This window comes from Mustela nigripes, chromosome 9, assembly GCF_022355385.1.
Source record: "Mustela nigripes isolate SB6536 chromosome 9, MUSNIG.SB6536, whole genome shotgun sequence".
NCBI lineage: Eukaryota > Metazoa > Chordata > Mammalia > Carnivora > Mustelidae > Mustela > Mustela nigripes.
In genome coordinates, this window is record NC_081565.1 from 23,544,976 (window position 1) to 23,557,061 (window position 12,086).

Genomic DNA, 12,086 nt, shown 5'->3' on the forward strand with positions numbered 1-12,086 from the left:
AGTTTAAACCTTCCTTGGGTCGAAATTTTTTGTTGGAAAAATCATTTCTCTGACTTTCCTCTTGCTCTTAGCCCACGGGCTGTGCTTTCAGATGTCCTAACGCTCGGGGTTTGCTTTAAGGCCCTCAGGTAGTTTGATTGCATCTACCCAAGAGAAACCCAATCAGCAGGATATTGTGTTCTTTGAGAAAAATGGCCTTCTTCATGGACATTTTACGCTTCCTTTCCTCAAAGATGAGGTTAAGGTAAGTGCCTGAGTTGTTTCAAATTGAGAGGACTTCCCACAGCTATAGAGGCTTTTATCTGAATGGATGTGTAAAGAGAAGCTCCAGAGTAGACAGCGATAAAAATAGTGGTTTCTTATAATTGAATCTTTTTTGAAAGAGAGTTTTTTTTTTAAGGACCTTTGACAAAGAAGAAATGGCATTCTTTTGTACCCTAGGTAAAACACAGGTAGAAATAGAAAATCTCATATTTGAACAAAAGCATGGTGCTTCCAGTGGTAGGTACTTTTCATTAATAACATTTAAACCTTAAATGACTTGTGTCCCATTAGGGTCACAGAAACACCAAGTGGTGAGCTTTAATTATATGAACATAAATATCTAAAATTATGTTGCAAGTAAATTAAAAATTGAAGTTAAAGTTGAGAGAAGAATTTAATGAACGCCCATGTCCTTTGTACTCACTTTCAAAAGATGCCAACGTTTTGTAGCATTTTCACGCAGTCACTGCTTTCTAACCTAAACGCACACGTTTTTATTTCCTGGGGTTTTAATTTTAGAAATTGTATCTTTAATATTCATTTCTAGCAGGTAGGTCCATTATCACACCTTACAATATTAGTAATAATTCCTTACTATTAATTCCTAGTTCATGTTCAGATTTCTAAAAATGTCTAAAAATGCCAACTTGCTGTCTAAAAATGTCAACTTGCATTTGGCTAAGTCTTAAATTTTTAAGAATATTGCATTTTTTTAACATCTCCTACACATAATGACATATTACCTAGATTTGCTTTATTAAATTCATAATTTATAGTCTGGCATCAGCTCAAGTAGTAGGATTATTTGGCTCGTGAGAGCAGGGAATTCAGCTCTGATAAGGATTTTGAAATATATACATAGTTAAAAGCCAGCGACACGTCTTTTTTTTTTCCTACTAGGTAAATGGCCTGCTCTGGAATGCAGATTCCACTGTGCTTGCAGTTTGGCTGGAAGACCTTCAGAGGGAAGAAAAGTGCACGCTACAAACCTATGGTGAGACAGCGCTAGTATCTGAGCCTTGCACTGCATAAAATGTGGTTGAAAGTAGTAGGCTGTGGAGTTGCTTTTCTCCCTTGCCCTTTGTTCTGTAGTAGAATCAGAGGTAACTGAGGGGATAGATAGGTGGAAATGAGGGAGTCGTTTAGTTTTGATTGTTTATCGATCTTAGTCACGTATCAGTCAGGGTTCTCTAGACAAATAGACTCAGGGCAGGCTGGCAGGTTGGAAATTCAGTGAAGAGTTGATGTTGCCGTCTTGAGTCTTAAGTCTGTAAGGACTGACCTATGGTCTGGAGCTCAGGCAGGTTCTGTGATACAGTCTTGAGGAATTCCTTTTCTGGGAAACCTCAGTTTTTGCTCTTAAGACCATAAACTTTCTATGAGACCCACGTTCTGAGGGATACTCTTTTGTGTTTAAAGTTGATTGTGAAAGGTAATCACATCTACCAAATAACCTTCCAGCACTATCTTGACTAGTGTTTGTTTAAATAGCTGGGCATCATAGCCTAGCCAAGTCGACAAATGAAACCAACTGTCACAAGCCATCAGTGCTTCCTCTGCATGGATGGTGTTGCTGCAGGAAGGTGAAGTGCTGGAAAAGCTGTAGCAGTGAAAGAGAAATGGCATTAGCTACAAGAAAGAACCGTCTCTCTACCTTTTTATTGTAGATCAGATTGTAGATAAGTATTTTTCAGTGTCTGTGTAGTATATGAAAGTATCAGAAAGTAAGGATGAGAAGAAACAAGTTTCTCCATAATTCTATTGCTCAGTAATGAGCACTATTAAAATTTTCTTGTCTTCCAGATTTTATGTGTATGAAACAATATAGCTCTGATCTCAGTTATGTATATGATACATGTAGATTTATAATGTCACAAACGTTTCCATTTCAAGTACCCATGGGCATCACTTTAAATTGCTGTAATACTCATTTGTGCCACATCTTATTAAATCTCATGCTGTTAGGCACTTGAAGTTTTGTAATTTTTCCTGTCAACAGCAACACACTGAATATTTTTGTTCATAAATCTTTTTAGTTGCTTATTCTTTAAGTGGCTTTCAAACTTTTTAGTCATTAGAACTGAGATGTTGTCTAGAAGTGATTTATTCATTCATGGCACAGCCCTTCTCAATGCTGGCTGTACCTTTAGGAAGAAAATGCCATCCAGGCCTCATCTCAGAGTTGGATTCAGTGTGTTAGAATGGGGACTATTCGTCAATGCTTAATTAAAAAAATAAAAAAGCTCCCAAGTTAGTGATAACATGCAGCCAGAGTTGCGGACCACTGATTAGGCCGGGTGGCAGGGGCTGGCAGTGTGGTATGTTCGGGATAAAAGTGTGGCATAGGAACAGCCCCTTTGTCCTCACAGAACAGGAGTATATGGTCTAACAGCAACTTACAGCTTGGTAGAAGTGTTTAAAGATTGGTTTCGACATGATTAGGTCTTTTCCCCCCAGCTTTATTGAGCCCCAGTACTGTGTAAGCTTAAGATGCACACTGGGACGATGTGATACATGTATATGTTGCGACGTGTTTACCACAGTGAAGTTGGTTAACATCCTTCACTTCACGTAATTCCCAGTTTGGTTAACATGGTGAGAATATTTAAGACGTAGTCTCACAGCAGCTTTCAGGTGTACCGTACAGGCTGTTACCTGTAGTCAGCGTGCTGTTCATCAGCATCCCGGAACTTGAACTCAAGAGTTTGTGCTCTTTGACCAGTATCTCTCCCATCTCCTCCCTACCCCAGCATTAGGTCTTACTCTTTTAAAAGATGTTGGAAGGGACAGCTGCTGATAAAGGATAAGTAGTGATTATTCTCTGAGAGCTGAGTCATGCTTAATAACAGATCACCTGGGGCATAACTGTAGGGAAAGCACCTGGGGGAAAAGAATCAGCCTAATACAGCAGAGAGATACTAAACTCAAGCTCTCAGATTGAGTGTTTTAATACTTTTAATCTACTTGCCTGATTTTCTTCTGTGTAAATCTGTATGAAAAAACAACTCACGGGGCGCCTGGGTGGCTCAGTGGTTTGGGCTGCTGCCTTCGGCTCGGGTCATGATCTCAGGGTCCTGGGATCGAGCCCTGCATCGGGCTCCCTGCTCCGCAGGAAGCCTGCTTCCCTCTCTCTCTCTCTCTCTCTCTGCCTGCCTCTCTGCCTACTTGTGATCTCTGTCTGTCAAATAAATAAATAAAATCTTTAAAAAAAAAAAAAACAACAACTCACTAAAGCACTGTCATCCTAGTAACTTTCTGTCCTCGTGATCCTAAAGTTTGAAAGTAGAGATAACCTGAACATATGTGCTTCTGGCCTTCGTTCATCCCCATGGAAAACTACTTCTTGACTATTATTGTTGACAGTATTATTTGGATGAAGATGCTGAGCAGGAGGGGTCATTTGAAAAAGAAACAATATCCCCCATCCCCTGTCCGGGAGGTGATGGGAAGTCTGGTTGTCTGACATTTGATGGCCGTCCTTGCGTTTCCCGTTGCAGTGCAGCTCTGGACTGTGGGGAACTATCACTGGTATCTCAAGCAGAGTCTGCCCTTCAGCACCTGCGGGAAGAGCAAGCTCGTGTCTCTGATGTGGGACCCGGTGACCCCGTCCCGGCTGCACGTTCTGTGTCAGGGCTGGCGTTACCTCTGCTACGACTGGCACTGGACGACTGACCGGAGCTCGGGAGACAATTCTAGTGACATGGCAAATGTCGCTGTCATTGATGGAAGTAAGGAGCTGGGAAGTGTGTCCATGAGCCTGTGCCTGCAGATGTGGTGGTTTGACTAAAATTGGGGAATTTTGATGTGTGTGGTGCTTTGGTGGTTTGGTTTATTTTTACTTCGGGTTTTGTTTTGATTGAATAGGGATGCCCTTAGAGGGGGCATGTACTCTTCTGAGAACCATAGTCCTTCGTCACCTCTGCTGCTGCCCACCCCCATCTGTAGTCTTCACGAATTTACTTGTCTGCTCTTTGAAGACATTGAAAATTTGACCCCAGGTGTGGAGAAAGACAGCAGTGGTCCTGTGACATTGGGCGTGCTGGCCTTACCTTTGTGCCCTGACACAGATTTACATTGACCCTTGCACCCCCCAATTTGGGTTGCTTTTTGACATAATACTTATTAACTATATAATCTGTACAGTATGTTCAAGTCACAGACAACTGTCTAGTGTGAGGATTTTGTTTGATGAGGGGGAGGAAATTGGGGCAATTTCACCTGAAAAGACAGTTTACTTACTGCTGCTAACATAAAGAAAAACTTTGTTTCTAAGATTGTAATGTGCCTGGGTGTGCTAATTTTGTTCTGTGTAGTAGTCCTAATATAGATTTTATAATTCTGTGTTTTGTCCAGAGGGTTTAATCAGATATGTCTTATTACTAAAAACATACATAGGGAGTCGTTTAACGATTTTCAAGAGAATCGTACCCTTGGTTCAGTCTGGCTTGGTTTCTGGCCTCAGTTTCAAGCTGGAACCCTGGCCTTCTTCCCCTTTTTCATAAGAGTTGGACTCCAACTCCAGAGGAGTCCAACTGGACTGGAGGTGACAGTAGTCAGATACAGAGCCCTGATACATAATTTTCCCTGTATATTGTGTTTAAGCTTATTTATATTAAAAAAAAAAAGCAAAGATTTTTAGGAATTGCTGTATGTTTTCTACCCCCATTCTTAGTGGTACTGTGCTGTCACATGCTCCATTTTACAAATTAAACATCCATGTATCTAATCTCTCCTCTCATACACAGACAGGGTATTGGTGACAGTCTTCCGACAGAGTGTGGTTCCACCTCCCATGTGCACATACCAACTGCTGCTCCCACACCCTGTGAATCAGGTCGTGTTCTCTGCACACCCCCAGAAGAGTAACGACCTTGCAATCCTGGACGCCAGTAACCAGATTTCTGTTTATAAATGTGGTATGTTCAAAAATTGTTACTAAGACGTTCTGAGCCAAGTCCCTCTTGCACAAAATCAAATTACAGTGTGGTGTTGCCTTAGCTCCAGTGTTTCTAAAAACTTTGACGTTTGTAATTAATATCATTATTATGATAATATATATGGAGGTATATAATTGATTGATATATAATTGATATTGATATATAATTGACTTGTGGGATTTTTGGTGGGTGGGGGAGGCTAACCCCACTCTGGTTTATAAGAGCACTTCCTTTTGTTTGTTGAACTTAAAGAGTCAATGATTTAAGAATAACATTCACCCTGGAAGTAGCATAGTATCTTATGTGTCTTTAACATGGTTTACGGTTCTCATTGCCTTTGCACATATTTCTAGTTGATCTCACAGCCTTCCTAGGAGCAGCATCAGAGCTGGTGTTTTTCTGTTACATAGAGGAGGGAAGAGAATGCCAGGGTGTTTGCACTTTGCTCGAACAAGAACGGACAAGGATCTCGGCTTACGTGTTGTAGCTTTTAATCCAGTTGTCCTTCCACCATCCCATTTCTGTCAGTTGCTAGTTGCTTTCCTGATGTCCAGGAGAAGTGGAAAGGTGTTTTTATTTTGAGTTCTATGATTATGTTGTAAATTATACTGGCACATGATACTGACAGCCTTGTTTTCAAATGGTCCTGAATTTTCAGTCTGAAAGGCAGACAGAGATTTAAGAAAGAGGTTGTGATGTGGTTGTTTCTGATCTCTCTATATCTAAAGTGGATTACCTTCTAGAACCTATTAAATGCAGAATTCAATACTTTTAGCATCAGGGAAAATGTGTGTAGTTTACTGTGATAGTAACTGTTCTTGTGTTTTAGGTGATAGTCCAAGTGTGGATTCTACAGTGAAGCTGGGAGCTGTGGGTGGAAATGGATTTAAAGTTTCTCTTAGAACACCTCATCTGGAAAAGAGATACAAGTACGTTGTTTGCAATTAATTTGGACCTCTGGGAGTAGCTGTTACTATTCCACGCCTGTTGCTGAGTGGAACAAGAAGTAGATACAATGCCTGGGTCCTGGTGTTTGAGTCAGCTGGGGAAGTCAGTTATCTGTAGATGGGGAAGTCAGTTATCTATAGATTTGAATGCCATGTGCTGATGGGTGGCAATGGAGCCAAGATGGTAGCTGGCTTAGAACCCATTTTTTCCAGTAGCCCTTGGTTCTCTGTGTGGGAAAGGCGGAGATGAGGATGGTAACAAGCCGCATTGACTTATGTACATGAGGGGGTCTGCGTTGTTCACGTAAGGTTGACCGAATTCGGTCTTCCCACACTCCAGAACTTTGGGTTGCTGCATGTTGAGTTTCCCAGGTTGGAAATCAGACTGCATTTTCTCATTAAAACAGTATTATAAATGGTTAGGTATAAATGAGTACCTCCGGTGCACTGTAAGTATTGTAAAATGACCCTGAAGCTAATTGTTAATTATAATACAACTTCTGTGAGAATCCAAGACTTAATTCTACTTGATAAGCCTATGTTTGTAATCACTGTAAATAAATTACTTTATTTATAAATTAATAGGGACAATAAACTAACTGAATTTCATAAGTAATATGTTTCTTAAATATATGCAGTATGGGTAATGAATGTGTATAAATTTTCAACCTGTGATTTGGGGGCTGTCTGTATAATGCTTGGTCATTTTCAAAGAACATTTATGTGGGTTATTTCATTCCATAGAACTGAACCCACTAGAGGACAGACTTAAGGCAAACTAGGAAGTGTAAGGCAATTTAGAATATAATTTGATTTTTAAAAAATTGAGAGGATAGTTCCTGGTCATTTAGGAGATTTCGTGAAGGACATGAATACTTATCTTGATCTTTGAAGAAAAGATGAGTTTAGGACTGGCAGAAATGCCCTGGGAGCACTGGCCATGATGGAGGGAACCAGAGATGGGAATGCCCCTATGTGGGGAGGAACGCAGTGGAGGGACTGAGACCAGGGAGAGCTGATTGAGTAGGAAGATCAGGGTAGTGACCCAGCTTCTTTAGTGCATGCTGAGGATTTGTCACTTAGGCTTAAAGGCTGGAGAAGTAGACATTAGGGGTTCCCCTGAGTTGGCAAAAATCTGCTGTCCCCTGAGATATTAACGCTACAGGAGGCAGGTATTAGAGGCCAGAGATCCGTTTCTGAAGCTAATTAGTCATTATGACATGAGATGCTTAAAAATAGCCCACTCTGCTGAGACCTACACATCTGCTGGAGCCTGGTTTGAATGCTGGTAAGTGGCGACAGTGGAAAACCTCTGGGGTTTGTTACGTAAGGCCTGGGGCAAGTGATTTTCTTGTGTAGTCAGTTTCTTGAGGTGTTCTCTTCAAACCTGAAGATCTCAGAACATAGGAAACGAAAATAAATAGAAAAACATTCTGGGGGCACCTGGGTGGCTCAGCAGGTTAAACCCTCTGCCTTCGGCTCAGGTCATGATCCCAGGGTCCTGGGATCGAGCCCCACATTGGGCTCTCTGCTCAGCGGGGAGCCTGCTTCTCTCCTCTCTCTCTGCCTGCTTCTCTGTCTACTTGTGATCTCTGTCTGTCAAATAAATTAAAAAAAAAAAAAGAAAAACATTCTGGCATTACTGCAGGTTTTGTCCCTCTAAATAATTAGGAATTGACTCTGTACACGGTGGTTCATTCTTCGTTTAGGAAAATCATTTTAGGAAAATCTAAATCTAAAAATCGTTTAGGAAAATCTCAGTGATATTAGAGCTTTATTCATATTATCACTAAGTTCATTTAGATATTCTTCAATATTTAAAACAGAATTCAGTTTGAGAATGGTGAAGATCAAGAAGGAAACCCTCTGAAGCTCAGCCTTCTCACCTGGATTCAAGAAGATGTTTTCCTGGCTGTAAGCCATAGTCCGTCCGGCGTACAGTCTGTCATTCACCATCTGACTGTGGCCCCTTCCGAGATGGATGACGACCACGGACAACTCAGTATCAGGTATGGCGACACTTCCCTGCATTCCATGTGCTCCTGCATTCAGTGTAGTTATGCTTTTGTCTTTGCTGGGTGGAGGACTCTTTTGACTTCTAGCAAACAAGGTTGAGGGCAACTGCTTCCTTGTTAAACACACTTAGCAAGACGGTTAAGTGTAGTTTTGAGTCATGTCACAATACAAACCTGAAAATGCACCCAGGGGTGCTGGACCACAGGACAGATACCAATAAATGGGTTGAAACATTTATAAGATGTGTTAAAATTTTTAATTCAGCATATACTACACTCCAGCAGGTAACTGTTAGCCCAAGAGAATTAGCTACTGTGGTTACCCTGGTTAGTTACTAAGATCAATGATAAGGTCTGTGTACATGCACTGCAGTGGGTATGGTGACTTCTGAATGCTGCTTCTGGCTTCTCTGTGTTCTCTCAGGCACTTGACTACATGTACTGCTAGAAAGTCATCTCTCTTTCTCTTTGCTAAAATTTATTGCTCCCTGGCCCTCGGTTTCACACTGCATGTTTGTCACAGGTTTCAGGTAACGAGTGAGGCTGTTTCATGTAACTCAAGCCTCATTGAGCGGTAGGTGGCACGGCCTGGACATCTCCAAGAATCCTTAGGCTTCCCCTGTCAAAACTTCGCTCTTGAAACAAGCTGATATTAATCTTCACACTCATTTGTAATTAAGGGTTTCCTAGTTAGATTTCAGTTTTCCATGAAAACCCTTGCTGCAAAATTTAGGAACGTTTCTTCATTGTGTACATAAAACATATTCTAGTGTATTCGTTAACTCCTATTCTTTGACACATAGTACTTCCTGTTTTTACAAAGCTTTTTGTGAATATCCGGACGGGTACAGAAAATTTTTCTAGCTATATGCAACAACTCCGATAACCAGGAGCTTAATTTAAAAAAGCAGATTGGGAGCAGCCGGGGGGGGCCTCAGTCATTGGGCATCTGCCTTCGGTCCTGGGATCGAGCCCCACGTTGGGCTCCCTCCTCTGGGGGAAGCCTGCTTCTCCCTCTCCAATTCCCCATGCTTGTGTTTTCTCTCTCACTGTATCTCTTTCTGTCAAAAGAATAAAGTCTTGAAAAAATAAAAATTTTTTAAATTTAAAAAACAGAGCGGATGGGGTGGAAGGGATGGGTGACACAGGTGATGGGGATTAAGGAGTATACTTACTGTGATGAGCCCTGGCAGATGTCTGGAAGTGTTGAATCGCTCTGTTATACACCTGAAAGTAAGGCAACACTGTTACCTACACTAGAATTAAAATAAAAGCTTAATTAAAAAATAATAAAAGGTAGAGCAATTTATAATAGAAATACCTAAGTTGTACACATTTCTGCTTCTCCAAATTTGAAATTCTTTATCATCAGCTTGTAGAAAGAAAAACTAGATCATTTCATTTGCTGTAAAGGAAATGAGAAGTTACTTAAAATATATTTCTGCTGAGGTGCCTGGGTGGCTCAGTGGGTTGGGGCCTCTGCCTTCGGCTCAGGTCATGGTCTCAGGGTCCTGGGATCGAGCCCCGCATCAGTCTTCCTGCTTAGCAGGGAGCCTGTTTCCCCTCCCCCACTCTCTGCGACTGCCTCTCTGCTTGCTTGTGATCTCTGTCTGTCAGATAAATAAATAAAATCTTTAAAATATATATATATGTATGTATATATATATTTATATATATATTTCTGCTACTTTGACTTTTGTATCTCAAAAATAGTATTTTGTTCTTATAAAATATTAATATCTTTAGGGACTATAAAGTCCCTCGTTTGAGCTTATAGCTTTTAATGCCTTATATTTATTCTAGCTTAAGTTTTGTAAAAGAAACTCTTCAGTGCTTTTGCTGTGGTAACTCACTTCTTTCTCATGCTACCTCTTGGAATTGTATATTATTAGCGTCCTTGTTTTATAGCTGAAACCACTGAGGCACAGAGCAGTTCAGTAACTGGCCTGACATCATGTAGGTAGAGCCTCAATCCAGTCCCAGCCGTTTGGCTCTGGAGTCTGTCCTCTTAACCTATTTTCAGATCATTTATCCTCATGAAATTTGAGACATTTTGAGTTTTTTTGTACATTGGCTAAAAATTCTTTGAATAAATGTTAAGATTGGCAACATTTGCTTTTATTGCTACTTCTTCCACGTCTATTAAACATGTCTGCTCTCTGTTCATTGACACAGGAAAAAATATGACAGGAACAGATTCTCCTCTTCTGATTAATGAAGACCCACCAGTTTCCATGAATGAATATGATAGCAATAAGAGATATTGAGTATGCTCGTTTTCCTATAGACTTACAGCTTTATTTACCGCAGTATACATTTTAAGGAGACAGAAATGATACCATGCATATCTAATGAAGGCAGTAGGTTGTCATAAGTTATATTAAGTTGCTGCTGGCATGGGAGTGATGGCCTCACAGCAGAGACATCTAGCTTCTTGGCATTGTGGAAAACAGGTCTTGGCATTGTGTGACAGGTCATTACTTTGGCTTTCTGCTGGCCAAAGTAATGTGTATCTATCAATGTGTATATACGTGCATTTGTGTGTATGTATTATATCTATCTTGTATTGAAATAGGCAGTGCAGGCCAAAGGGAAATTGTTTATTTCTTTTCCTGTTTCTGCAAAATCGGTGGGATACTACTACTTTTGAGAAAAGTAGTCTGTTCACACTCTGATTCCTGCTTTTTTAAAAAAATTTTTTATTTTTTTGCTTTCATCAGTTCATCTGTGACAGTGGATGGAATCATCATCAGTCTGTGTTGCAATTCCAAGACCAAGTCAGTAGCATTGCAGCTGGCTGGTGGCCAGATACTTAAGTACTTTTGGGGTGAGTATCAGAATGTTAGGAAAGCGTGTTTATGATTTACTTAAATGTTTAATTCTCGAGAATGTGTACTTGTGAGTTTCTTATCAGGGCTACGTTGATGGTTAGGTCTTTTAACTGTCCTGGAAAACCCTAAGCTGTAGTGTAGAATTGGAGGTGTATTCTGTAATGGACGAGAGTGTTCTAATGAGTTTCCAAAATATATTTGGAAAGTGATCCAAATTGCATGTTAAGTGTTTCAGCAAGTATTGATGTAACAGTTTCATAGTGAGCATACCCGCTTTGTGTAAACTTCATCTGCCAATCCTGCAGAGTCACCCTCTCTGGCTGTGGAGCCATGGAAGAACCCCGGTGGATTTCCTGTTCAGTTTCCTTATCCATGCACACAGACTGAATTGGCCATGATTGGAGGAGAGGCAAGTGAACACAGGGCAGAAAACGACCACTTAGAGCAGTGGTCCAGGGACTGCCGGCATTATAAAAGAATATGGGCTTTGGAGGTAGATCTGGGGCTCCTAAGGGAGCACTGTTGCCTTTAAGGGCAACAGTGGGAAATTTCTGAACCTCAGCTTATTCATCTATGAAATGGAATTAAGAGATTGTCTGACATGTATGTAGTGGCCAGTTGATTCCTTTCCTAAAAGGAATAACTTATAAGAGATAGGAGAATGTGATTGGCAGACTTTTAGCCCCCTTGTACAGATCATCAGAGTTAGTGTTATTTACCATTTGGGGACAGCAGAAATGTAATATCAAAAATAGTATTCAGGAGTTTGCCATTCATCAGATGTTGGAATGTCTATAATTGTGGTGGGTGGTAGGATACAGCAGTTGTAGAACAAAACAGCTGACTAATCCCTGCTCTTCTGGAATTTGTAATCTATCAGTGTAGATATGACGATGCCCTCTGATAGGAGAATGAAGGAAAGGAACAGGGTCTGGTAGAGGAGGGTTGAGGGGTTTGGTGGCTGCTGAGAAGATGGTAGCCATGAGGATGGGTGTCTTTTTTATTCAGTCTTGACATGGACTTAGATATGAAACCACAGGGCAATAGAATTAAGGGATAGAAAAATTAGGTTTAACTAGTTTGGTTAGAGTT

At 40.7% G+C, this 12,086-nt stretch overlaps 1 protein-coding gene across 2 annotated transcripts in view; it reads left to right on the plus strand.

The window, feature by feature from the left end:
- Positions 1 to 12,086, plus strand: part of ELP1 (elongator acetyltransferase complex subunit 1) — a 60,292-nt gene that overhangs the window by 14,653 nt on the left and 33,553 nt on the right. For both annotated transcript variants that reach the window (XM_059411123.1, XM_059411122.1), the window contains exons 9-16: positions 121 to 244; positions 1,165 to 1,258; positions 3,762 to 3,992; positions 5,010 to 5,180; positions 6,031 to 6,130; positions 7,975 to 8,157; positions 10,884 to 10,990; positions 11,300 to 11,403. In XM_059411123.1, coding sequence (XP_059267106.1) covers positions 121 to 244; positions 1,165 to 1,258; positions 3,762 to 3,992; positions 5,010 to 5,180; positions 6,031 to 6,130; positions 7,975 to 8,157; positions 10,884 to 10,990; positions 11,300 to 11,403 — 1,114 coding nt within the window. The remainder of the gene's footprint in view (positions 1 to 120; positions 245 to 1,164; positions 1,259 to 3,761; positions 3,993 to 5,009; positions 5,181 to 6,030; positions 6,131 to 7,974; positions 8,158 to 10,883; positions 10,991 to 11,299; positions 11,404 to 12,086) is intronic.